Source organism: Alexandromys fortis, unplaced genomic scaffold (assembly GCF_014885135.2).
Source record: "Alexandromys fortis isolate MF-2015 unplaced genomic scaffold, M_Fortis_MF-2015_v1.1 scaffold_65, whole genome shotgun sequence".
Taxonomy (NCBI): Eukaryota; Metazoa; Chordata; class Mammalia; order Rodentia; family Cricetidae; genus Alexandromys; species Alexandromys fortis.
In genome coordinates, this window is record NW_026067986.1 from 9,634,165 (window position 1) to 9,659,168 (window position 25,004).

General features: G+C 44.8%; 2 protein-coding genes across 5 annotated transcripts in view; one reads left to right on the plus strand and one right to left on the minus strand.

Moving 5' to 3' along the window:
• Positions 1 to 12,833, minus strand: part of Bivm (basic, immunoglobulin-like variable motif containing) — a 21,545-nt gene extending 8,712 nt beyond the window's left edge. For 2 of the 4 annotated variants that reach the window (XM_050159153.1, XM_050159149.1), the window contains exons 1-6: positions 11,883 to 12,018; positions 6,197 to 6,791; positions 2,813 to 2,939; positions 1,231 to 1,326; positions 497 to 601; positions 186 to 280 (exon numbers count right to left, since the gene is read on the minus strand). In XM_050159153.1, coding sequence (XP_050015110.1) covers positions 186 to 280; positions 497 to 601; positions 1,231 to 1,326; positions 2,813 to 2,939; positions 6,197 to 6,668 — 895 coding nt within the window. In that variant the 5' untranslated portion in view covers positions 6,669 to 6,791; positions 11,883 to 12,018. Of the gene's footprint in view, positions 1 to 185; positions 281 to 496; positions 602 to 1,230; positions 1,327 to 2,812; positions 2,940 to 6,196; positions 6,792 to 11,378; positions 11,857 to 11,882; positions 12,019 to 12,424 lie in introns of those variants that run through there. The other 2 variants (XM_050159150.1, XM_050159152.1) reach the window with 2 other exon arrangements.
• Positions 12,834 to 13,092: 259 nt separating this feature from the next.
• Poglut2 (protein O-glucosyltransferase 2) lies at positions 13,093 to 24,487 on the plus strand. The gene is made up of 10 exons (XM_050159148.1): positions 13,093 to 13,277; positions 14,549 to 14,754; positions 15,415 to 15,620; positions 15,797 to 15,874; positions 17,960 to 18,132; positions 18,253 to 18,490; positions 20,336 to 20,545; positions 21,125 to 21,214; positions 23,412 to 23,519; positions 24,257 to 24,487. Exons 1-10 carry the CDS (start codon positions 13,096 to 13,098, stop codon positions 24,272 to 24,274), a joined length of 1,509 nt encoding a protein of 502 aa, XP_050015105.1. The 5' UTR covers positions 13,093 to 13,095; the 3' UTR covers positions 24,275 to 24,487.
• The last annotated feature ends 517 nt before the right edge of the window (positions 24,488 to 25,004 follow it).

Genomic DNA, 25,004 nt, shown 5'->3' on the forward strand with positions numbered 1-25,004 from the left:
GTGTGTGTAGGTGTGTGTGTGTAGGTGTGTGTAGGTGTGTGGGGGGTGTGTGTAGGTGTGTGTGTAGGTGTGTGTGTAGGTGTGTGTGTGTAGGTGTGTGTGTAGGTGTGTGTAGGTGTGTGTGTAGGTGTGTGTGTAGGTGTGTGTGTGTAGGTGTGTGTGTGTGTGTGTTCATTTTCACCTACCAGTTTCTCCGGCTGTTTTGTTCTTCCCGTGGGGCTTGTACAGAACATACGAACATCCTTTCACATGGAAGTGGTCATTAATTTGTCTAAACCATCTGAAAATAAGAAGATTCACGCATAGCAATAGTTTCATAACAAGGAAGGACCACTGTTCTAATTGTACAGAAACCCAAGCACAGCCCACACACGGCATCTCTAAGGGAGCCTGGGACCCCGCATCAACGTCTGTCTTTTACTGTCCACACACACTACAGCATCATCACTTCACAGAAGTAGAAACAAGGTGTTGTCCCTAAGGGGCAGCCCCGTACCTCATGAGTGTCGTGTTTCCAGTGAAAGGACCAAACCTAATATCTTCAAATGGGGGTTGGAAGCCCAAAATATGTAATGCATCTTCTTGGGTAATAGGCGGGAGACTACAAGAGAAATATTTCCTTTCATTCACAGTCCAGTCATCCACAAATACAATCTGTGCAAACAGTCTTAGGGATACTTTTCATTTTTATTTGATTTTGAAAAGAATGCATGCAAATATTTTAGCCTGAAAGGCTTATAGCAATATGCACATTTTTTTCTCTCAGCTTGTGAAAAATCTACTCTTAGAGTCTTCTGTTATAAAAAAAAAAAAAAAGATGCCTTCACATTACTTTTTTTTTTTTAAAGATTTATTTATTCATTAGATATCCATTGTTCTTCAGGCCAGAAGGGGGCACCAGATCTTACTACAGATGGTTGTGAGCCACCATGTGGTTGCTGGGAATTGAACTCAGGACTTTTGGAACAGCAGGCAGTTCTCTTAACCATTGAGCCATCTCTCTAGCCCCCCCCCTTTTTTTTTTGCTTCTTGAGACAGGGTCTCTATGTAGCCCTGGCTGCTCTGTAACTCTCACTATGTAGACCAGCCTGACCTCAATCTCACCGAGATCCGCCTGTCTCTGACTGACTCCCAAGTGCTGGAATTGAGGGCATGTGCCACCACACCCGGTTTCCTTCTAACTACTTTCAGATCTGGAGTTTGGTGCTACCAATAGCCTGGCATACTTACTTCCCAGCTCCCATTGTGCTGTAGAGGAAATTCCAACAAGAAATCAGGGAGGAGATACCACAGGAAGTCTTGTATTGTGGCCGGCTTATGCAGTACCTGAGAAATCAAACAGTTTCTTGACTTGAATGAACGCAAAAGATGCAGAAGAGAAGTATAGGTCTTATGAGGGATTCCAAATGTGATCATAAGGAAACTTGGGTGCAGTGCAAAATCACTATTCATTTAAAATATTTCCTACTGGGCTGGGGAGATGGCTCAGAGGCTAAGAGTACTGGTTGCTCTTCCAGAGGTCCTGAGTTCAATTCCCGGGAACCACAGGGTGGCTCACAACCATCTGTAATGAGATCTGGGGCCCTCTTCTAGCCTGCAAGGATACATGCAGGCAGAACACTGCATAATAAATGTCTAAAAAAAAATTTCCTACTTATTAAACACAAAGAATCCATGACAGTAAAAAATCATCTATTTTATCCAGAAGGGCTACATTATGGCTAGCAACATACCAAAGCACATCTTATTCAAACCAAAAAAAGAATTTATACAATCTGGTCTATAAATTCTAATATCATCTACTCAAATTTCTATGTAAACGCCCAATTGAGTGGGTACAGGATCATTTGTCACTTCTGAAATACTAGGAAAAGAAAGCAAATCACTGTCAAGATTTTAAGATGATGTCAAGAGGTTCAGAGATTCTTCTACTGAGACCAAAGAACATCCCTTTATCACCCACCATGTCGACATGAACCCTTGGGCAGGGAGCCCTATGGCAGAACCTGTCACAGGATTTAAAAGAGAAACACAAAATTCCCCCAGACAGAGACAGAGACAAAAGGAGAAAGGTAGACATTATAAATTGAGACCAATGAGCCATGACAAGCAAGCGCGTTCAACTTTTAGAACATTCTAGAGAATGTTAAGCTAGTCTGGAAGCTATATTTACTAGGTAAGGGACTCGAAGGATCTCAGACATGATAACTTCTTGTGTTCACGCCAGTGCCTTAAAGTGTGAGTGCAAATAGAAAGATCCAAGCGATGGCGGAATTGCTCTGCTTCAGCTTCCTTTCTTACGCAAGCTCCAGCCCCTGGCAGTGTGTAAAATGCTACAACTATATTTACACAGAACTTGGGGCATATTTGGTTTCTTATTTGACACATGTAGACTCTGAGACAGCTGAGACTTGGATCGTCAGTTTTCAAATAATAAAGAAATATTGCTAATTTTATCAGGTGTGGCAGTACTTACTCTAAGCTAAAAAGCCATTTTCAGAAATGCATACTTAAATAATTTGACAACAAAGAACTACCAGGCAAACAACTACATCGAAGTTTAAGTATCATCCAAAGCGGCCTACCATCAGGAGGATACACAAAATGAGACTGATGGTCAGGTAAGTCGAGGGAACACTGGCCCAGCTCAGTCAGTCTACTTCCAAAATCTGAGATAAACCTAAAGTATTTAGACAATCTTAGAACTAAAGGAGACCATAATAAATACAATTTTATTAGCTTATACCCAGCAAAATTAATGTCGCATTATGTTTTTAAGACCAAAAAGTAAAAACTAGCATGGCCCACCTACCATCGTCTGAGGTCTAAGACTTTCCGCTGTTTCACGTCTTCAAGAGGAGAGTGCTGGGGACACTCCCTCTGATGCCTCCCTTTCTTATCTGAAGTTTTTCTCTTGGAAATTTGTTTCTTCGCATTGCCTGCAGGACAAAAGGATAAAGCAGGAGAGTGTTCAGATGAGGTAAACCACCACACCAGAAGGCACAACAGAATTAGAGAGGAACTGCGAAGCACTCTGAAAACGGTATTTGCAAACATCTCAAGTAGTGCCCGTGCCTTCTAGAAAAGCGCTCTTCCCTAGAAAGGAAGCAAGAAGAGAATTAAAAATAATTTGAACCGCCAGAAACGGCACTGGCTATGAAGAACGTATCCAAGATCAGAGCTAGTCTCTTGGAGCTGGTAAAATAACCAGGCCAAAAATCTTAAGCCACATCTACAACTTACCAACGGGAAAGAATTAAACTAGACAGCTTTCCTGAAAATGAATCCTTTCCCTAAGACAAGAAAACCCACATAAACATAATTCTATTAAGGCATTGGATCTGGCGTGATGACATTCTGTCCAATAATAGCTCCAGGCCCTAGGGACTGCAAAATGAATTCAGAGTGAAGCGTATGTTAGTTACATTATTAAAACAAAGCGCTGCACTAGGAACCAGAGTGCAAAACACAGCGTCCTCTGTGTGCCCCCACTCTCTCTCTCTCACACACACACACACACACACACACACAACACACACATACACACAATCTTCCCAAAGACATGTAATGACTGCCTACTGGAGATACGGAACATGAACAAGAGAGGAGGCAAAAGTGAGAGGGAGAGTTAACCTTGTTTAATTATTTATTTATTTATTTCTGAAACATGTTGATAGTTTATCCGCTCAAAATAGGATACATATTAAAATATTAATAATACCCAAGGCTAACTTTGTTAAAATAATAACTGTCCTTTCAGCTATACTCAGATACATTAATATCTTCCCGATATCATCTATTTTAAACGAAAGAATCAAATCTCATATGAAAATTAAGGCTAAGATTTTATTTTTGTGTTATCAAAGCACAGATTATGTAGACATACCAAACGCTTACAGACTCATCACCATGGAGCTCCTATAACCAGCTGGGACTCAGGAAATTCTCCTACACACGGGACATCTGTAAAGTATTACGCAATGAACACTCTACAATCCAGACACAAGTTCCCCGCCCGTTTAATTATTCTGCCAGTGTCTTCGCGGACACAGCATACACAAAACGCGTTTTGGAGCTTAGCAGCCACTTGCAGACGTGACCTAAATCTCCTTGGGCCATTATTGGTGAAAATGTTTTCTGAGGACCGAAAACAGAAAAGTGACTCTCCCTGGGCCTCCCTCCTCTGCCTCTTGATGACTTAATTCCCTGGGTAATTTTTACCAGGCACTCCAAGTTATGAGACTAAGGACTCACCAAGTCTGCGACCTCAGTGAGCCAAGCCTGCTCTGACATTCCGTCATTCTTTCCTTACTGGGTTCTGCAAGTCTGACCCTGGGCTGCTTTTGGTGTGTGTGTTGCTGTGATTCTCCCAGGGGTAAATGAGCACACACATTGCCGCAAGAGATCTCCATACCGCCAAGGAGATGTGGTTCTACAGCCAACGTTTTACTGAACTTGCGGGAAGAAAGCAATGTCAAAGAAGAAGCGAGAGCATAGCATACAAAAATGACCTTTGTCCACTGCTCTGTACCCTGTCCGTTCTTCCCAACCCTAACCAGAAAACACTCATTGAGCCCTCTCCTGCTAGACACATACACTAACTGCCTTGGTATTTAAAGTATGAAGAAAGAAAAGAAATTAAAGTCCAGAGCAGTATGTAGTGGCATGCACCTGTAATCCCAGTACTCAAAAATACTGAAGCAGGAAGATTAAGAATTATAGGCCAGAGGGCTGGAAAGCTGGTTCAGCAGTTAAGAGCATTGGCTGCTCTTGCAGAAGAGCTGGGTTCAGTCTCACGTGGCGGTTAACAGCCATCTACAACTCCAGTTCCTGGATCCATCTTGCTTTTCTGGCCTCTGAGAGCATTAGACACACGCAAAGAGCACAGACATCATGCCGACAAACACCTACACATATCGAGTAAAAATAAAACAAATAAACTTAAATGAAAAGAATTACAGGCCAGGCTGGTGTACAGAGCCAGACCACTGTCGTCTCCAGAAAACAGAGAAGGCAGGGGAGAGCAAAGGAAGAAACATCAGCCACTGTCTTTCCTTAAGGAAGCACAAGACAAGAGTTCTGGGCAATCACCACCAAAAGAGGTGGGCAGGAACCTAAAAACAGGAAAGTTACCGAAGAGAGAGGCCCAAATTCTGTGTATAAATGTGGCTCAAAGCTTGTTCTAGGACCTGGACCACACATGCACAGAGTAGACCCCAAGCAAGACAGTCAGGACTAATGGCCCAACCCAAGAACAGAACCGTCTTTAAAGGACAGAGCTTGCAGTTTCAGTTCAGTCAGAGAGGGGGAGAGAAAGGTAGAGAGACAGAAAGACATAGAGACAGAGACAGACAGACAGACAGACAGACAAACAGGTAGGCAGACAGAGATACACATAAAGAAAGGGGTAGAAGGGAAGGAGGTGGGAAAAAGAAGAGAGACTGCTTGCTTGCTTGCTTGCTTGCTTTCTTGCTTGCTTGCATTCACACTTGTGAGAAATAAAAGAGACTTTAAAATATAGCAGCTACAAAAAAAAAATCAACTTTGATCAAAACAGATGTTCTTTTTACATCCAAAAAATTTTAAAACAAAAATGTCTTGATATCTCCTACATTAGGAAATATGCCCATGCCCTGCAAAACTACAAAATAACAGTAATCAAAATAATCAAAATAGCTGTGTGATTAGCCTTTTCTAAGCAACTGTATAATTGTCTTTAATGCTTATATTTTATTCTTTTTTTATTTTCAAAGCTCCCAAAATGCACACATAAGGTCAGAAGATTCCATGGATAGTATATGTTCAGGGACTAACTAAAACCAGGGTTACTTTATTTTTTTTGTTTTTGTTTTTGTTTTTTTAAAGATTTATTTATTTAGAATATAACATTCTGCCTGCATGTATGCCTGCAGGCCAGAAGAGGGCACCAGACCCCATTACAGATGGTTGTGAGCCACCATATGGCTGCTGAAAACTGAACTCAGGACCTTTGGAAGAGCAGCCAGTGCTCTTAACCACTGAGCCATCTCTCCAGCCCGACCAGGATTACTTTAAAGGAAAAAAAAATTGCAATGACAGACATGATGGTAGCGATGTTCCTTGATCAGAAACAGAAAATACGTCACGGCAAGATTTAGCAATACTTGGCATGGTTTTCTGATTGTTTCCACTTGTGAACGTCACGGCATCCTCTTACCTGATTTGTGTTTCAAATTTGTGGTTACGCCATCAAATTCCGACTTATCGATTTCCCACGCGAGAGGTAGCTTGCCCAGGCTGGTGGATAAGTTTTCCAAGCTATTTTCTTCGTTATAGATTATGTCAGATGTACCAGGTGGGACACCAATGTACCTTGGACTGTTTTCAGCAGAAAGCGAGGTATTATTATCAGCGAGGCAACGGGCTGGGTTGGGAGTTTTGTAGATGGAGGTTGCCTGGTTGAGGAAGGCATAATCGGAGCAGATGGCATAGATTTTTTCCCGAGTATGAGTCACTGGACAGCTTGAAGGATAATGACCATCTCCTCTGGGGCCCACGGGTGCTCCTGAGGCACTTGTGCAAAAAGATTGGACAGCACCTTGTAGCTCCTCTTCTGGGGACTTGTTCTCGGCTCTGGGCTCACCATGTCCAGAATCAGTGGCTCTTCCAGCTTCTGCAACGTGAGGCATCGAAAGCAAGAGCAGGCGTCTCTGTTCCTAGGAATAAGCCGCAACCCTCTCTCTCTTTCGAAAATCAACTTTGGCAAATTCTCATCGCATTCTAGGGAAGCTTGAGATTTGACGAATGAAATCCTAAGAAAAGACAGAGGAGAAAGACTGATTGTCTATCCAGCAGGCCTGATGAATGGCAATAAACCATAATGTGCATGTTTCATACATCTGCAGTCAATGCATGTTGATTTTATGACCATACATCCTGAGTTATGATGGCCAACTATCTATCTTATATTAACACTTATCTTAGGGGATGGGGAATACAGCTGAGTTGGCTAAGTGCTCACTATGCAAATATGAGGACCTGAGCTGGATTTCAAGCATCCACACTACAAAAAGAAAAAGCTTGGTGTGCCATAAGGCCAGCTCTGCATAAGAAGAGGCAGAAGCATCCCTAGGGCTGGCTGGCTAACACTCTAGCTCAATCAGTGAGGTTCTGGTACAGTGAGGGACTCTGTTATTAAAAAATAAGATTGAGTAATGTGGAGCACACCCAATGTTGACCTTTGACCTCCACACACATGCACACACACGCATGTGTACCTGCACACATACACACACACACACACACACAAACAATGAGATTAAAACAAAATACAAGAATAAAATACAAGTAATCAAGTTAAAAAGGGAAAAGTCACTGGGTGGTGGTGACGCACGCCTTTAATCCTAGCACTCAGCAGGCAGAGGCAGGCGGATCTCTGTGAGTTCGAGGCCAGCCTGGTCTACAAGAGCTAGTTCCAGGACAGGCTCCAAAGCTAGAGAGGAACCCTGTCCCAAACTCCCACCCCCAAAAAAGGGAGGGAGGTCACGTCTTTGTAAAAGCATTATAGAGATGAACGATGAGTTCATGGAAAGAATCTCATTATCTCTAGTTGCTATGGAAACACAAATCAAAGCCACAATGGCTGTATCAACTCATACCCACCAAAATGGCTGTAATAAAAGGACACAGGCAACAGTGAATGCTGGGGAGTGTGTGGGAAATCAGGTCCTTCGTGTTAGAGATATAAAATGGCCTGGTGGGCTTACCAAACAGTTTTTCATACATTTAAACACTGACTATGTATGTAGTCTGGAATTTGCCTTGTAGATACATAGAGGAACCATTAGGCCACGCCCCCAAGGAACAGCATTCCTCATAATGGCAAAAAGTGAAAGAAACCCAAAGCCTCGTGTCTGACTATTGGATGGAGGTGCCATGTCCATCCATGAAACACGACTTCGCAATAGGAACTCCTGATCCTGAAACAAGAGGAATGGAGTTTGGAAACTTTTTAATATAAAAACCCAGTCACAAAGGAACTGACCCCTTAAGAATTCAATTTCACACAAAACCTCCAGGAAAGGCAAGTCTACAAAGCAAAGTATACCTTAGCAGTTGCCTTGGGATGAAGGAGGGTTCAGCATGATAAGCCTTTTCTTTGAAATAATGAAAATATTCCATAACTAACACAGTAAAACATAATAACAGTACAATTTGGGGAGTATTCTAAAATGCCACTGAAGTATACATTGCAATGGTGAATTCTATGACGTGTGAATTAAGTCTAAACAATACCGCCTAAAGTAGTGCACTGGTCAGATGATTTTAAAAAAATGTATATAGGGATAACACCATACACAATTATAATGGTCATATTCAACAAAGAAAACATAATTTGAAGTTACTGGCACTAACTTCTGATCATTCTCAGAGAAAACTGGGCTTCACGTCTAACCTGATTCCTCTGAGGAAGAAAACAGTAAAGTTCAAATAGTCACTGAGGGCATTCAAAGAAGCTGCAAGGCCTTACAAAGGAACAAGTCCCTCGTGAGGCACAGCATCACCGTAAATCAAAGGCAGGTGCCAGACGGAGCAAGACAGGCCTTTCCAGGCTCCAGAGAACAAGCAGAGGATGAAAGATTAAACCCACCCATTGGGGTCACTTTGACTTTTTTTTTTTTACTATTGATCTATCTTCTCATTTGCTTACTTTCAACACTAGAAATGAAAATAACCACAGATTATGATTTCCTTAATAGCCATCACACAAGTATTTAATGGTACAACCTGGCTGATTCTCTAAGAAACAGATATGATGATGAACAGGGGATGCTCCAGCATCTCCTAGATGAATGAGCTAAAGGCCACATACTCCATCAATGGGATTTAAGGAAATACACCCCTAGGAAGGAGACTCCATCTGTGCCAAGCAAGCTTCCCCTTTTATAAGACACGCCTTTGCCTTACAGCCTCAGGTAGGCTTTTTCCTCACCTGCAGCTAACAGTGGCTCTCAGGATAGAGGTACAACATCGTCAAAGGGGGGACCTGCAGCGGTTTCCCTTAGAAGAGAAAGTCTTAGTGTGTCTACAGATAGGGTCTGAACTTTCTCCTTCTTCCTCGGTCGGTGGTGTGACGGCAACAGTGGAGAAGGGCGCGTGAGGTCTGCAGACCACACGAGTCTTCTCTGAGGACCGGATTTCTACAGTTCTTGATTTCCTGCTTCCTATCTGTGATCCTCAGGGCCGTCTTTAAAAGATGCGTGGCGGAGGGGCAGGAGTGTGTCTGTGGTTGGGTGAGGAAGACTAACAGACAACAGACGGTCAGCTGGGGGTAGTGGACAAAGGTTCCTGAGTCAGGGCATCACACGCACCCCAGGATCACAACCTGACACTTAACTCTATCCTGTCATCGCTAGCTTCCTCAACTTGAATAAAATGTTGACCGTGGGACCAGCAATACATGTCACAGTTTGCTGGTTTTATGTTTATTTGGAACATACAGAAAGAAAAAAGAATTGTGAGCAAAACTGAATCAGTAGCCCATTTCTGTAACCCCAGGACTCAAGAGGCAGACCAGGTTGAGTCTAGACTAAAATGCACCGCTAGTTCCAAGTCAGACAGCCGTCCACACTGGGCAAGACCCCAGCTCCAATAACCAAGGCTAAATAAATCAAATGGGCAAGGGAAACGGCTTCACTTAAGAAGGAAAAATATGGCTGACCTTCCTTGAAGATGAAGGTGACTAAGGGTATAGCACTTGATCAATAAAACATGTCGCCATCTGGTTTTGGTTTGTTTGCTTTAAGCAATGGCCCACCGGACAAGAGCATTCTCTCTGGTCTCATTTTATCTTTAAAAAAAGCATAAATAACTGTCATCTACCTGAAGATATATTTTACAGAGACTGGCCCTGAAAATGACAGGTATCAATATTTCCTCATTTGAGCCACTGTTTTTATTTATTTCTGAAAATATGTATATTTATAGTTTTGATGACACAAGTTAAAAAATATATTGCAGAAAAAAGATGAAGTATCAGAAGATAGTTCACGGAAAATGAAAACAAATGACCCAGAACCCACGCCATGCCTGATCCACATCTACGTCCCTCTGCAGTTGAACTCAGAAGGGCTTCTGCCATGGCATCCTCAGGACTTCGCTAAGAGTCTGCTTTCTTAAAACGAAGAAGGCACAATTACTGGAAACCAAACCATTACAGATGTAGATTATTCTAGTAAGCGGCTAAAACTGAGGTGTGAAGGGCTGATTGGTTGCCCACCACTTGGCCTGCAGCTGTCTGGGACTCGCATCCCCTTCCAGCTCTGTGTATGAATCCCTGCCACCCGCCTTTTGAGCTATATCCTCTCTAGTCTGATCCCTGCGTAGACCACAGATAGTAAACTCTGCTAAGCATACGTGCTCACAGAACTTCCCCGCCTAACTCTCAGAGCAAAAGGCTAACTCCTTGATCAGTCTGAAATCTATCTCTTCAGAGCCACCTCACCCCATATCTCCTCCTCTGTCCTTCCGTAGTATTTTTCGGTTCTCCGAATGCTGTCTTCCAGCTCCCCAACCCCCCCTTACTAAATCATTCTCATCTATCTTTTAAAGGTATACTCAAATATCACTTTCTGGAGAAGGTTTCCTTAATGGTCTAATTAGGCCGGGTTCCCGGTACATACTGTGGAACCTTTCTTTCCAGAATTATGCTTTTACTTTCGTGTGTATGTGTGTGTGTGTGCGCGCGCGTACAAATGGCTGCCTTCTGAAAGATTTTCGTGTGTATGTATGTTTGTATACAAATGGCTACCTCCTTTAAGTCTGGTTGTCCAGACAGTTGTATCCCTGGCCTAGCCTTTGGAGAAGCTAGGTTCAACAAATACTTTGTAGGTGCCTACATTGCACCAGGCATTATTGCAATCGTTCCCTACTCATTTTGATTAACATTTTAAGGCTTGGTAATGAGAACATACAGCTCAGTTTCACAATTTACTCACAGTATCTCCCGAGCAGTACGGACCCCCACTAGAGAGATGACTTGTGAAAGTCACTGGAATGAACAGTTCTGCCAAACAAACATACCACTTGGAGAGCCAATATTCACCGTCTGAGTTATGTTCTTTTCAAGTCATGTGCTTTTCGTGTCTAACGTGCCTAAATACCACGTTCAGTAAAGAACTAGACATCTTACAAAATCTCAATAAAGCCTTCAACATCTCGCAAATAGTATAATCAATATTCTGTATAGGAAACAACTGAGACGCAGAACAGAAAAGTGTTTTGCTAGGGATCGTTGAGAAACGCTAAGACACCAGCCTGGACCCCCTTCTCCATCAGCATTTTGAGCACAATTTCCTGTTCCATAGCCTAGGCCATCAGACCATCTCCGGGCGGCCTACCTGCGGGTAACGGGTTCCTGCAGCTCACGGTGCCCTCTTATAGAGCCCAGGCTCTGGGAAGCCGAGCGACCTCCCACCGTCCCCTCTTTGAGGCTCCGAGGCCACCTGAAGGTGACCGCGGTGCCGGCGCGGGCGGAGCAGACCCGGGAGCGCAATTGCAGCAGCGGGGCTGTGCGTGGTTCCCACCCCCAGTCCACGGTAGCCAAGCCAGAGTCCGGTGTCCCCGGTCCCCCACCGGCCGAGGATTGCTAAAGCCTCCTGAGCTCCTCCGGGCCTGCTCCCTCACTCCCCGCCGGAAGACGAGGTTCGCCCAGGAGGGGGAGCGCGAGCAGGCCCGTGGGGGGTGCCGCTTCCAACCCGAGGGGGACTGGAGGGGGCGGGTAGCAAGCCGGCAGTGACAACCCAGGAGCCGGGAGGGGAGGCCGCGATGGAGGAGCTGACATCACCAATAACAACAATAGCGGGAGAGAAAAAAAAAAAAAAAATCCCCACGCCTTAGCTCACCGAGCCACCGGGGGTCTGAGTTTTCCTCGCCCCTTGCCCGGTGGAGTGAGGGACCCAGCCTGCGACTTCTCAGGACCTCCCTGGCTCAGATGCGCGTGTGCGTGGAAAGAGGATGGCCGCTGCAAGCCGGGTGCCCGAGACCCGTTAGTGCAGCGTGGAAACCCGCTCCTGCCGAGGGTAAACAGGTACCCACGGATGCACCCCAAAGCCGAGCTTTGTTTCAGTGATTTCTAGCCCTTGAACCTCTGCCTCCTCAGAGATACAGCTCGGCCCAGATCCTTCCACGGAGGGGCGGCAACAAGGCAATGGCGGCGCTGCGGAGAGGCGGAGCGCACCGCTGACCAGTCCCTGGGCCCGGCCCACCACTGGGGAATGCCTCCGTTGGATCGAGGAACTCCGGTGTTGGAAGGCAACAACAACAGATCTGTGTTGTCGCGCCTCCCACCCTAGGCCCGGAGTCTTTCTTCCCATTCCAACGCACAGGGACAGCGCCAGGACCTTGGAGCCGGGTGGTTGGATATCTTTCATCATTTAATAAATACCTGCCATTTGCAGGTGCGGTGGGGACGGTGGGCAAAATTTCTGTTGGGAAATCGTAGCTGAATCCAGACGCGCCAGTCCCCTGTTGCGCGACTGTAGTATTTAAGGGTTCCCGGAAAGCGGCGATCCGAAATTTTAAAAGGAGGTGGGAAAAGCAGTATGGGGGAGAGGGGGTGGACCCCCTGGCAGGATTTCCGCTAGTCCTATGGTGGACTACATATCCCAGGGAGCCGAGGGCCGGGGACGCGTGTCCACTTTGACCCACTCATCCACTAGCAGAAGATCTTACTAAGCCGGGCCGCCGCGCAGGCCAATCCTTCGCCTCCCACCTTGGCTGGAACCTGCGACGGATTCGTCCCCAAAATGATGCTCTAGAGGCAGGGGGTAACACAAGTTTGTCATTGTCCAGAGAAAGAGGATTCTGCGGTTCTTACCCGGTTCAGCAGGACGAGTGGAGTTTTTCTCCTGGACATGCCAGCGCTTGGGGTGTGACAGTCTCTGGCACCGTGGAGACCCGCGCTCCGACCCCGCACATCAAGCAACACTTCGGGGACCTGCTGCTTCTTTAGCTGCAGCTAAGGACCGGCCACCGTGCCCCTACCTAACCAGGCTAGCTCCGTCCACTTAGCACGTTGGCGTTTATCCGTGGATCTTCTGACAGTCGGTCTTGTAAATGTTCAGCATTTCGCTGCTTTCCTGCCTTTTTCTGGGGACTGTGCCAGCACTTGCCCAGACCGGCGGAGAGAGGAGACTGAGCCCAGAGAAGAGCGAAATATGGGGGCCCGGGCTAAAAGCAGACGTGGTCCTTCCAGCCCGCTATTTCTACATTCGGGCAGTGGATACCTCAGGAGAGCAGTAAGTGGAGAAGTGGCTCCTCAACTATTTGAGATCGCTGGTTCAAATTACAGAGTTCTTGTTGCTCTTTGTTTTGGTTTTCGCCCCTCATTTTTATCTGCCTCAACTTTTCTCCAGACAGTTCACATTCCAGGATGCTTTAGTACTGTGTACATCTGGTTATAACAGGCTTTTCTTTCCGAATTATTTTTCTCTGTAACTTTGAAAATAATTCCGAAATATGTATTCAATAAAGTATAAAATATTGCTATAATAAGTTTTTTTCCTTAACTGTTTAGAGGGGGACTCGAGGCTAAACAAAACTCCTTTATTTTTAAGTGTTTTCCCACAAGCTGTTTTAAGAAAGATAGTACAACTGGGAAAACTAAATACTAAAAACTAAATACATCCCAAATACAGGAACTGTGTTGCTGATATGATAGATCAGTTATTTTGATTTTTCCCATAACTAAACATTTGGAGTACTAATATATTTATTAGATGTTCATTAATGCTAGTATTTTAATTATGTGAATGTGGGTTGGGGTATATAGCCACACATGAGGCCAGGAGCTGGAGAAAGCCGGAGAGGGCATGGATCTCCTTGAGCTGGACCTGCCTGTAGTTGTGAGCCTTGGGACCTGCACTAAGTCCTTTTTTATATGACACTAAGTGCTCTTACCCAGCCCCAAGAATACTACTTTTTGTTTTTTTGAGGCATTAAGAGCAGTTCTTCAAAATAAGGCTTCATCCTTGAAGTAACCATATAACGAAAGATAAATTACCAGAACGTGATGAGCAGGCCGATATAAATAATTATTTTTTTATTTGTTTGCTAAATAGATTGATAGTCTTAATGTATCCCCTGGCAACTGTCTAGTTGACGTATTTTCTGTTATTATTATCTTCTTTTCTCGTGTTTGATCCATCCTACTGGTTCTGGTACTAAAAGCCTAAGAGAGAAGCAAGCGACGGTTTCTTAGAAGGATGTAGCAGGATGCACATCCTTTATAACCTGAAGAGAATAAGTAGCGTGTGTTTGCTCTTAGAATAGCCCTCCCGTGGGGGCTGGAGAGATGGCTCAGAGGTTAAGAGCATTGCCTGCTCTTCCAAAGGTCCTGAGTTCAATTCCCGGCAACCCACACACACACAGTGGCTCACAACCATCTGTAATGAGGTCTGGTGCCCTCTTCTGGCCTGCAGGCATACACACGGACAGAATATTGTATACATAATAAATAAATAAATTAAAAAAAAATAGCCCTCCCGTCTCGTCTCTCTTCCCATCACAGGTTCACCTCTTCGCCAGGTGAAAAGGTGTTCCAGGTTAAAATCTCAGCGCCCGATGAGCAGTTTACGAGAGTTGGCGTCCAAGTTTTAGATCGAAAAGATGGGTCCTTCATAGTGAGATACAGAATGTATGCGAGCTACAGAAGCCTGAAGATAGAGGTTAAGCACCTCGGTCAGCACGTGGCCAAGTCTCCTTATGTTCTAAGAGGTATTCTGAAATGAAATTTTATGATACAGGATTTTGAACACAGAAATGCATGGCACTCCATCAAGAAGAATTCCTTCAAAAAAACTTAGCATGCTTTTTTTCACTGAAAGAGAACACTGGCTGTTTCTTTCATTGGAAGCTAAATTAGGAGGCACTGAGTATAAGTCACTGAAGGCCAAGAAACATGCCTAGAGAAGTTACTCCCTAAAGACACATCAGTGAGCATAACCAAGTTAGAAGGCTGGAAGGATGGCTCAGTGGTGGGGATCGCATGCTGCTCTTGCCAAGGAGCGGAGTTTGGGTCCCAGCCGCCATGTAGGTGGCTTACAGCCACCTGGAACTCTAGCTTCAGGGAAGAGGGTATCTGTCCAAAGGCACCTGCATCCATAGACACATAATTTGTAATAATAAGTGTTTTGCCATTAGAAAGGTTTTTATTTATTTATTTATTGGATTTTCGAGACTGGGTTTCTCCGTAGCTTTTGGTTCCTGTCCTGGAACTAGCTCTTGTAGACCAGCCTGGCCTCGAACTCACAGAGATCCGCCTGCCTCTGCCTCCCTAGTGCTGGGATTAAAGGCGTGCGCCACCACCGCCCGGCTAGAGGGGTTTTTAACGCATAATGTGCAACGAGATTTTATGTGTTGTTTATGCACAAACAGGGCCAGTTTATCATGAGAACTGTGACTGCCCTTTGGAAGACAGCGCCGCCTGGCTACGGGAGATGAACTGTCCAGAAAACATCACCCAGATTCAGAAAGATCTGGCACATTTCCCTACTGTTGATCCTGAGAAGATTGCAGCAGAAATCCCAAAACGATTCGGACAGAGGCAGAGCCTGTGTCACTATACCTTAAAGGACAATAAGGTACAGTATGCTCAAAGTGTGCTTGTTTTTCTGGACTCTGTATGTCTTGAGCATCTGCTTACACATGGCTACTTTGGTTAAACATCATCCTATGTACAGCTTTTCACAAGTCTTCTCTTCAGCGACGTCTGCTGGGGCTCTTACACTCACATAGTAAATGTCCAATTCTCTTCTAGGTTTATATCAAGACTCACGGTGAGCATGTCGGCTTTAGGATTTTCATGGATGCCATACTGCTCTCATTGACTAGGAAGGTTAGTAGGTCTTCTCCGCATTATGATAGACAATGTCAATCTATATTTTGCAGTTTGATTTTTCAGGCATCATTAACATCAATATTAGGGGTGTTCTATTCTGGAGCCTTCTATTCTGCTATCCTAAAGTTCTGGTTTGTTTTTTGTTGTATTTTTTTTCTTGGAACATGTGTTAGTTATTAAGGGCTGCTATAGTAGCTTAAAACAGCAGAGAATAATTTCTGAGGCCACGAGTCTGAAATCAAATTGTTGAAGGGTCATACTCCTAAGACTCTGGCAGTCCTTCTCGCCTCTTCCTAGCTTCCGGTGATCCTCTAGTCTTGGCCTTCCCTTCTCTGCCTCTTGTCACATGGCCTTCTGCCCTCAAGAATCTGAGTCTCGAGGCCAGCCTAGTCTAGAAGAGCTAGTTCCAGGACAGGAGAAACCCTGTCTCGAAAATCCGAAAAAAAAAAAAAAAAAAAAAGAATCTGAGTCTCTGCATCTCCTCCCATCCCTCTTCCTTCTTCTCTCCCAAAGATGCCAATCGCATTGGTTTAACAGTTTGTTAGGGGCCAGCCTCGACAAAAATACCTTTCTCCAGAGTGGAGGAATGGGAATTTAGAAACATAGTGAAGAGGGCTGGAGAGATGGCTCAGAGGTTAAGAGCACTGGCTGCTCTTCCAGAGGTCCTGAGTTCAACTCCCAGCAACCACATGGTGGCTCACAACCATCTGTAATGAGATCTGGCACTGTATCCTGGGAAGTGTATATATAATAAATAAATAAATTTAAAAAAAAGAAATATAGTAAAGAATATGAAGACGTGAACGAAAATGATAAAACGCAGAAACATATAGGATACTATCGGGAGGGAATTTCTCAGTGAGTACTGAAAATTCACCCGTCTCTGACTTCCAACTGGCTAATATACCCCTGACCCCAAAAGGTAGGAAACGACTAAAGCAAACGACTGTATTAACATACGAATTAAAAGTCACTGGCTACATTCACCACTAGACCAAACACTCTGTAGGCAAACCACTCCCTGGGTGGAATCCCAAGAGATTTCCATTAAGGGAACTGTTGGGAACCTTAGACTTTTGTTTTAGGTAGGAACCAACTACTTTCCTGCTTCAGGAACTGGAGGTCTGGCAAGTAGCCACACCTGTTGACAACAGCCTTGAGGCGGAACTCTGATTTACTCCTAGGTGAGACCTTTGTTTGAGTTAGAAGCACAGTAACCTTGAATGAACCTGAAACAAGTTCCTAACTCTCTGACTTTTGGCCTCTATGGGCCTCTACTACAGCCAACAGACATTCTTGTGGAGCCTCATCTAAACTAATTAAATCAACAATGTCTGATTTCCAAATAAGGTCATTCTAAGGCACTGGGGTTTAGGACTTAAGCATGTCTTGTGGGGCTAAGACAACCTATAGCAATGGCACTTGGAAAGAAAATGTCTCAGCCTTAAGAGTTGTGTTTCCCAACAACTCTCCCTCCCTCCCTCCCTCCACTCTCCTCTCTCTTATTCCCCCCCCCCATATCATTAGAGTCTCTTGGCAGTATTGGAACAATAGAAAAATTAACTTTGCCAGCTTCTTGGTTTTATAGTAAGTCTACAGGCCAACATGGACACCACAGAAAGCAAACTGAAGCTATTTATCCACGTGACCATTTTCTGACCAGTTTTCTGTTCATTTAATCTGAAGTCATTGTCCTTGCCTACAGTTGGAAAGATAGGCATTTTAGTTGTACACTGACTAATTTTGTTAAATCAACATACCGAATGATGGGTTTCATTGTGACATTTTCGTATATGTGCATCGTGTGCTTATAGGTACGCACAGTAAATGCCTCTGTCCTTTCCTTTCTCCATTTTTAGAAGCAGTGTCTTGCCCAGGCTGGCCCTGAACTCATTGTGTAACCCAGACTGGCCTCACATTAACTGTATAGCACACTGGCCTCCAGTTCATGTTCCTCCGGCCGCCTCTGTATTACAACTGCGAGGATTACAGAGAAGCACCATCTACTGTTGTTAACCGATGAGTGTGTGATCGTGTGCCCTACAAATACTGTGAATAAGCTCTTGTCCTCCCCACCCCCAGGTGAGAATGCCAGATGTGGAGTTTTTTGTCAACCTGGGGGACTGGCCTTTGGAAAAAAAGAAATCAAATCCGAACATCCAGCCCATCTTTTCTTGGTGTGGCTCCACAGACTCCAGGGATATCGTGATGCCTACCTACGACCTGACTGACTCTGTCCTCGAAACCATGGGCCGGTGAGACATGGTCAGGGTGGACCCCGGGCCTTGGTTTGCTCGCTTTAGGGAGTCCTTTTCTGTCTGATCGCGTGAATTGACAGTTTGGGAGGAAGACATGTTCCGCTTCCTGTCTTTTAGAGTCAGTCTGGACATGATGTCGGTGCAAGCTAACACGGGGCCTCCCTGGGAAAGGAAGAACGCCACAGCTGTCTGGAGGGGCCGTGACAGCCGCAAAGAGAGACTGGAGCTGGTCAAACTCAGCAGGAAACACCCAGAGCTCATCGACGCTGCTTTCACCAATTTCTTCTTCTTTAAGCATGACGAGAGCCTGTATGGGCCCATTGTGAAACACATTTCGTTTTTCGATTTCTTCAAGGTATGACATCATCCGCGGGATCCCTTTCTGCTTCCCAATTTTATATGTATAAATGACACCTTGGGGAAGGGAACTAGAGTCTACAAGTTCCAGGGGATGAGGAAGTGTCACAAAACACAATGAGTACCGAGACGTGGGAAAGGGGCCTGAATCTGGGTTCACCACATAACATTGATGCTGAGTAAGCATTAGTGGAATTTAAGAGCCTGCCAAAAAGCTATATTGTGGGGCTGGAGAGATGGCTCAGAGGTTAAGAACATTGCCTGCTCTTCCAAAGGTCCTGAGTTCAATTCACAGCAACCACAGGGTGGCTCACAACCATCTGTAATGAGGTCTGGTGCCCTCTTCTGGCCTGCAGGCGTATACACAGACAGAATATTGTATACATAACAAATATTAAAAAAAAAAAAAGCTATATTGTTTCCCAGCCATCCCTTAAGATAAATGCATGTTGGGTCAAATGTATGCAAGTCACTTTAGAAATACGTCTTCCCCCAAATGACAGCATCATAAGAAGATATAAGACAGGTAACCAGGTGAAACCCATCCACATGCTCTGGGCCTTCGGGAGATGGCAAGTGGTTTTCTGTGCCTTGGGTGTAGATTCCCCACGAAAAGAAGCTGCCAGAAAGAGGGTTACTCCCTGGGAAACGTGTGTTCATGCCTGTTTCTGTGTTCATAGGTGCGTGTGTGTGTGTGTGTGCGTATAAATACCAAAAGATCTTGACTGTCATTCCTCAGCAGCTATACACCCTGAGTTTTATTTTGTTTTTTAAAGATTTATTTATTAATTAGGTATACAGGGTTCTTCCTGCACATATCCCTGTAGGCCAGAAGAGGACACCAGATCTCATTACAGATAGTTGTGAGCCACCATGTGGTTGCTGGGAATTGAACTCAGAACCTCTGGAAGAACAGTCAGTGCTCTTAACCTCTGAGCCATCTCTCTAGCCCCAGCACCCTGAGTTTTTATACAGGGTTTCTTCCTAGGCCCGGAGTGTGTCGAGTAAGCTAGACTGGTAGGCCCACAGGCTCCAGAGACCCACCTGTGTCTCCCTCCCTAGCGCTGACATTACAAGCTTGCGCCACCATCCCAGCTGTTGTCCAGAGGTGCTGGTCATCCTCTGGTCCTCATGCTTTCAAGACAAGCACTTTACAGCCTGTGCCTTCTCCCAGCCCCAGAGGCAGGATTTCATCGCTTGGTTTTATTCTTGGCCTGGTGAATGTTCCACCTCTAGGGCTATTGGTTTTCATAGTTCTGCGCATAATATTATCCATAGATGTCCCTAACCCACAACTTATTAAGTCACTTACTATATATATGTAGCCCTGACGTATCCTAAAAATACTGTTGACGTGGCACAGAACATGCTGTCATAGATGCACGTGTTAATGAACAAAGTAGCAGAGTATTTGCAAAAACCACACCGCTACCTTTCCTTATGGTGTAGCCTCAGGGCGTCCATATTATTAATTAGCTAGCTGCTTCACTGTTAGATCTGTAGCTGTTTTATATCTGGGCAGTGGTGGTGGTGTACGCCTTTAATCCCAGCACTCCGGAGTCAGGGGCGCGTGGATCTCTGTGAGTTCAAGGCCAGCCTGGTCTCTACAAGAGCTAGTTCCAGGACAGGCTCCAAAGCTACATAGATCTGTAGCCGTGTTTGGGAAATTTGGGCCTGTATCAAATGAATCTTTCGCTCTAGGTCAACATAGTATATGATAAGAACACTCATTAAATGTTAATGGGAAAGTCTGTCTGAGGATGGCAAAGTGATGCATAGGACGGGGAAGACAAAAGTAGAAATGGGAACAGAGTGAAGTCTCTTATACGCTCTTGCTTTGCAGCACAAGTATCAAATAAACATCGACGGTACCGTGGCCGCCTACCGCTTGCCCTACCTCCTGGTAGGCGACAGCGTGGTTCTCAAGCAGGACTCCATCTACTACGAACACTTTTACAACGAACTGCAGCCCTGGAAGCACTACATTCCGGTCAAAAGCAACCTGAGCGACCTGCTGGAGAAGCTGAAGTGGGCAAAAGATCATGATGCCGAGGTAAGGCCATTCTCTGAGCAGGCTTGCTCCTCCTTGCAGAACCGCCGCATGGGAGGGTTGGAAACAAGCCTGAAGTCTCATGCTTAGATACAGCTTCTACCTATACATGGGGTGCTGCCTGAGCAAGGGTCGTCCGCAGGTCCCCTCAAGGGGAATGTAACCACAACACTTTAGATTAGCTGACCATTCTGCTGAACTCCGGTGTTGACAGTATGGGGGCATAAGCAGCGTGCATCTGGCAATAGATGTCAGTAACCACTAAGCGTGAGGCTTAGTGTCTGCTGAAAACTGAAGGGAGCGAGAACACGCAACTCTGTCCTTGATAAGTTATTGTTATTTTGCTGGCGTCTAGTGCCTCTTACCAAGGCAGGCTTATCTCTAAGGCTTCCCACATGACAACTTGGACTTCAAATCTTGCAAACCTCTCTGGGTTGAACAAACGTACACTGTGAAATGTGCCTTTGCTACTTAGGGCTACTCCCAAAGATAAGTTTTCTGTCTCATCTTCCTGTGTGGTCTGAAGGTCTGTTTGCGTGTAGGAGTCAGCTCCGTTAAAGGGTGTTCTTTTAATTCCCACAGGCAAAGAAGATAGCAAAAACAGGACAAGAATTTGCAAGAAATAATCTAATGGGTGATGATATATTCTGTTATTACTTCAAACTTTTACAGGTTAGTATTTTCACTCACTCACACACACACATACACACACACTCACACACACCTTTCATATTGCTTGTGACTAGATATGTTAGATAAGTTATAGTCAAGCAATAGTTCATGTAAAATTGTCTAAAAGTATATTAATATAAAGGCATATGTGTGCCACGTTAATAAGAATTAGACACAAATACTAAGCAAGAAGTATCTGAAGCTTGGAGTGTAGCTTAACTATACCGCACACATCTATTATGTATGAGGCATTGGGTTGAGTTCCAGGTACTGTAAGGGAAAATTTAAAAAAAACAATGTTGAATACTAACAATGTAACAGCATCAAGTGAAAAGCTTTGATATTAGGCCTGAGGGCCTAGGCTCAGGGGGTGGGGCTTGAGCAGGAAAAGGCCTATGGCCTGACAGGTTGAGAGTTCAAGGGGTCTATGACCGTACTCCCTCAAACAATCCCAGGCTCATCTAATTTGAGGGTTAGGCAGGGTCAAACCTCTTTAGTACTTGCGTGGGGGAACTGCTTGACAATACTGGGTACTGTAGGTAACCAAGCAGTAAAACCATGAAAAGGTCTTCATTAAACAAAGTACAAAGCGTAATCTTGGCTCCAAATAACATACCCTTTCTAGAAAATTATTTTCATGGACCAGAAGTTTATAAATTGTTATTGCAACAAATCTGATGATTTAAAAGGCTTGTCTTAAAAAAGAATGCGGAAGTAAACGATAACAGTGGAGCTGAATTGAGATTCTTATCTTAGAAGTACAAATATCGAACATCATATCCTAGGCTCTGCTACAGAGGAAAGTTGGACTGTCTCTGGTTTGTACTGGTCTATCTTATAACCTTCCATAGAGGGTAGTCAAGGGATTCAGAGAGAGTAAAGCCAGTGAGCTAGACTAGGGGGTTACAGCCTGAACATCTACAGATCCATTGGGTTGTGCCATTTACTTGGCTAATGTGTGGCATCCACGCCTAGCACAGTGCCCGTTGCCGAGTAGGAATATAATCAAGAAAGGTGATGACTCAGACTTGTGCAGCCTTGGTGGGAAAGGAAGAAGTGGACTGTGTTCTTCTAGGGAGGCTTCTGTGCAACGTTATCTTCACTTAAAGCAGAAGGTAGTTACAAAGAAATATTTAGTCATACAAATTTGCGATTTCGGGCTAGAGAGATGGCTCAGCAGTTAAGAGCACGTACTGTTCTTGCTGAGAACCCATCACCCATGTCGGACAGATCATAACAGCCTGTAACTCTTAGCTTGAGGACACCTGACCCCTTGGCCTCTGTGGGCATCCATACTCATACACATACTCACACTCAGACGCATAATTAAAAACAAAGCAATGTGGGGTTTTTTGTTTTGTTTTTTTGTTTGTTTGTTTGTTTGTTTTTCGAGACAGGGTTTCTCTGTAGCTTTGGTGCCTGTCTTGGAACTAGCTCTTGTAGACCAGGCTGGCCTTGAACTCCCAGAGATCCGCCTGCCTCTGCCTCCCGAGTGCTGGGATTAAAGGCGTGCGCCACCATCGCCCGGCTGCAATGTTTTTTTTTTTTATATATGTGAATATGCTAGATGTAGTGGTGCACACCTGTAATCCTAGCACTCAGGAGATGAAGACGGAGGATTGCTGCAAGTTTGATACCGGTGTGATCTACATATCAATGGGCCAACAGTAGTGATATCCTGTCTCAAAAACTACAAAACTAGATAGGGCTGAATGATAGCTCCCAGCAGCCCTGTGGGGATCTATTTGTGGCAGGACTTATCTGTATTCCCAGCATTGGGAATACAGAGACAAGAAGAGGCTCATGGCTAGCCAATCTAGTCCATCAGTGAGCCCCAGGTTCAGTGACCCTCCCTGCCCCTAAAAATAATGTGGAGAGAGACTAAGAGAGACATTTGATGTCCTCCTGTGACTTTCACATTACACACACACACACACTCACACACACACACACTCACACACACACACACTCACAGAGTTGTCTGTCTCATAAGGGGTACATTTGGAATGGGCAGCCAGTGTTCACTATACAATCAGGAATGTATTGGGCATTTAGGATAGATGAGGAGGCCACTGTAGGTAACAGTTAAGTAATATGCATTAAAAGAATGCTTTACTTGTAAGTTCATGTGTGTCTCCTTCGGGGAATATACTTGAAGAGCTGCTTACGGAATGCTTTTCACATTGCTGTTGGACAGGGCTATGCCAACCTACAAGTGAACAAGCCCCAAATCCGAGAGGGTATGCAGCGGGTCGAGCCACAGTCTGAGGATGACCTCTTCCCTTGCACGTGCCATAGGAGAAAGGTAACAAGACGAATCTTCTGTCTCCAGTGGCGTGACAGAGCCGGTCTGTGTGATAGCTTCACCGCCTGTTCCGAATGCACAAGTTCCGAATGCTGCTCTTTAAACTTTTGGTGGCTTATTGTGGGCCTGGTGGGGACTCTGTACACCGTGGCCGTCTAGGAGGAGAAATTCTGGTTCTTTGCAGTTTTGTGTGTCTGTTTTGAGAAATGACTCGCCACTAACTCACTGGCCCCCGCGGTGGTACATCAATCTATGCTACTTCCTGTCTGTGCTGTATGAGTCACCAGAGCCAGTGATGAAACGGATTCAACGCCACGCCACACGGTTTCTCTTGGCTCTGCAAGAGATGAGGCCATTTCATTTCCTTTCTATTTCTTATGTGATTTAGTTAGAATTGGTACCAGATCATCATCTTCCCCCAACTATTGGAAGTTTGAGTCGTTCTCTGTCTAGGCCATCTCTTCACACGCAGTATCTGTAACACAGGTGTAGCGGTGACACAGACCCCTGGGTATTGAAGATCTCCATCACTCACTCCCATGAAGCCGAGTGTGATTTTATACCTGGTGGGTGATTCTGGCCATTCAGAAATAGTCCTGAGTCCTTAAGACACCTAAAAGAAAATTTGGAGTTTTGTGTGTGTGTGTGTGTGTGTGTGTGTGTTTCAGTTGTCTGGTGTGAGTATTCTTGATTCTAAGATTTCTTAGTGGCTCTTAAATTTTTCTTCTTAATTACAGACCAAAGATGAACTCTGATGCGCAAAATATCTTCTATTCAAACGATGGTGCTCCAAAGACACTTCTTAACTGTAAAAGAAGATTATTTTTAAGTATTAGTCAGAAAACAGTGTAAAATCTATCGGTGACTGTTTGTGTTCTCAGAGTGTTTCTTCTTAAATGCAGTATTCCCATGACTGCCTTTTACAAAACATTTTTAAATTTTTTATAATAAAACCACCTTTATTGTAAGGGCCTATTTTGCGCCAATTATTAACTCTGAGTAGAAGAAGGAAAGTCTGGGCCCTTGATTCTGAACCAGACAGACCTCCAAAACCAGAACAAAACCCACCTAACTGTGGTGGTTCATGCCCGTAGTTCCAGCACTCTGGAGACTGAGGCAAGAGAACCGCCATGAGTTCAAGACCAGTCTGAGTTGCACGTCAGGCTCGCCCGGAAGACGTGTGACTCTCTCCCTTAAAATACCAACCACCCTTGTCTCTTTTGAACTGCTTCATCTTGGAGTGGCTATTCATTCAGTCACGGCCAAACCCCACAGCAATAAAACATGGTAGAACTGCCTTTTATCTGGCCTCTGCCTCAGCTGTAGTCAGATCTGCTAACCACCAACCAACATGAACCCTGTCACCGTCCACCCAATGCTTGCTTCCTTCCTGCCCTGGAATTTGCATTGGGAAGCCAGGATCCGTTCTTCTTTGTCCAGCTCATTTCAGAAAAGTCGCGCCCCTGTCACCATCCTTTGCCGTAA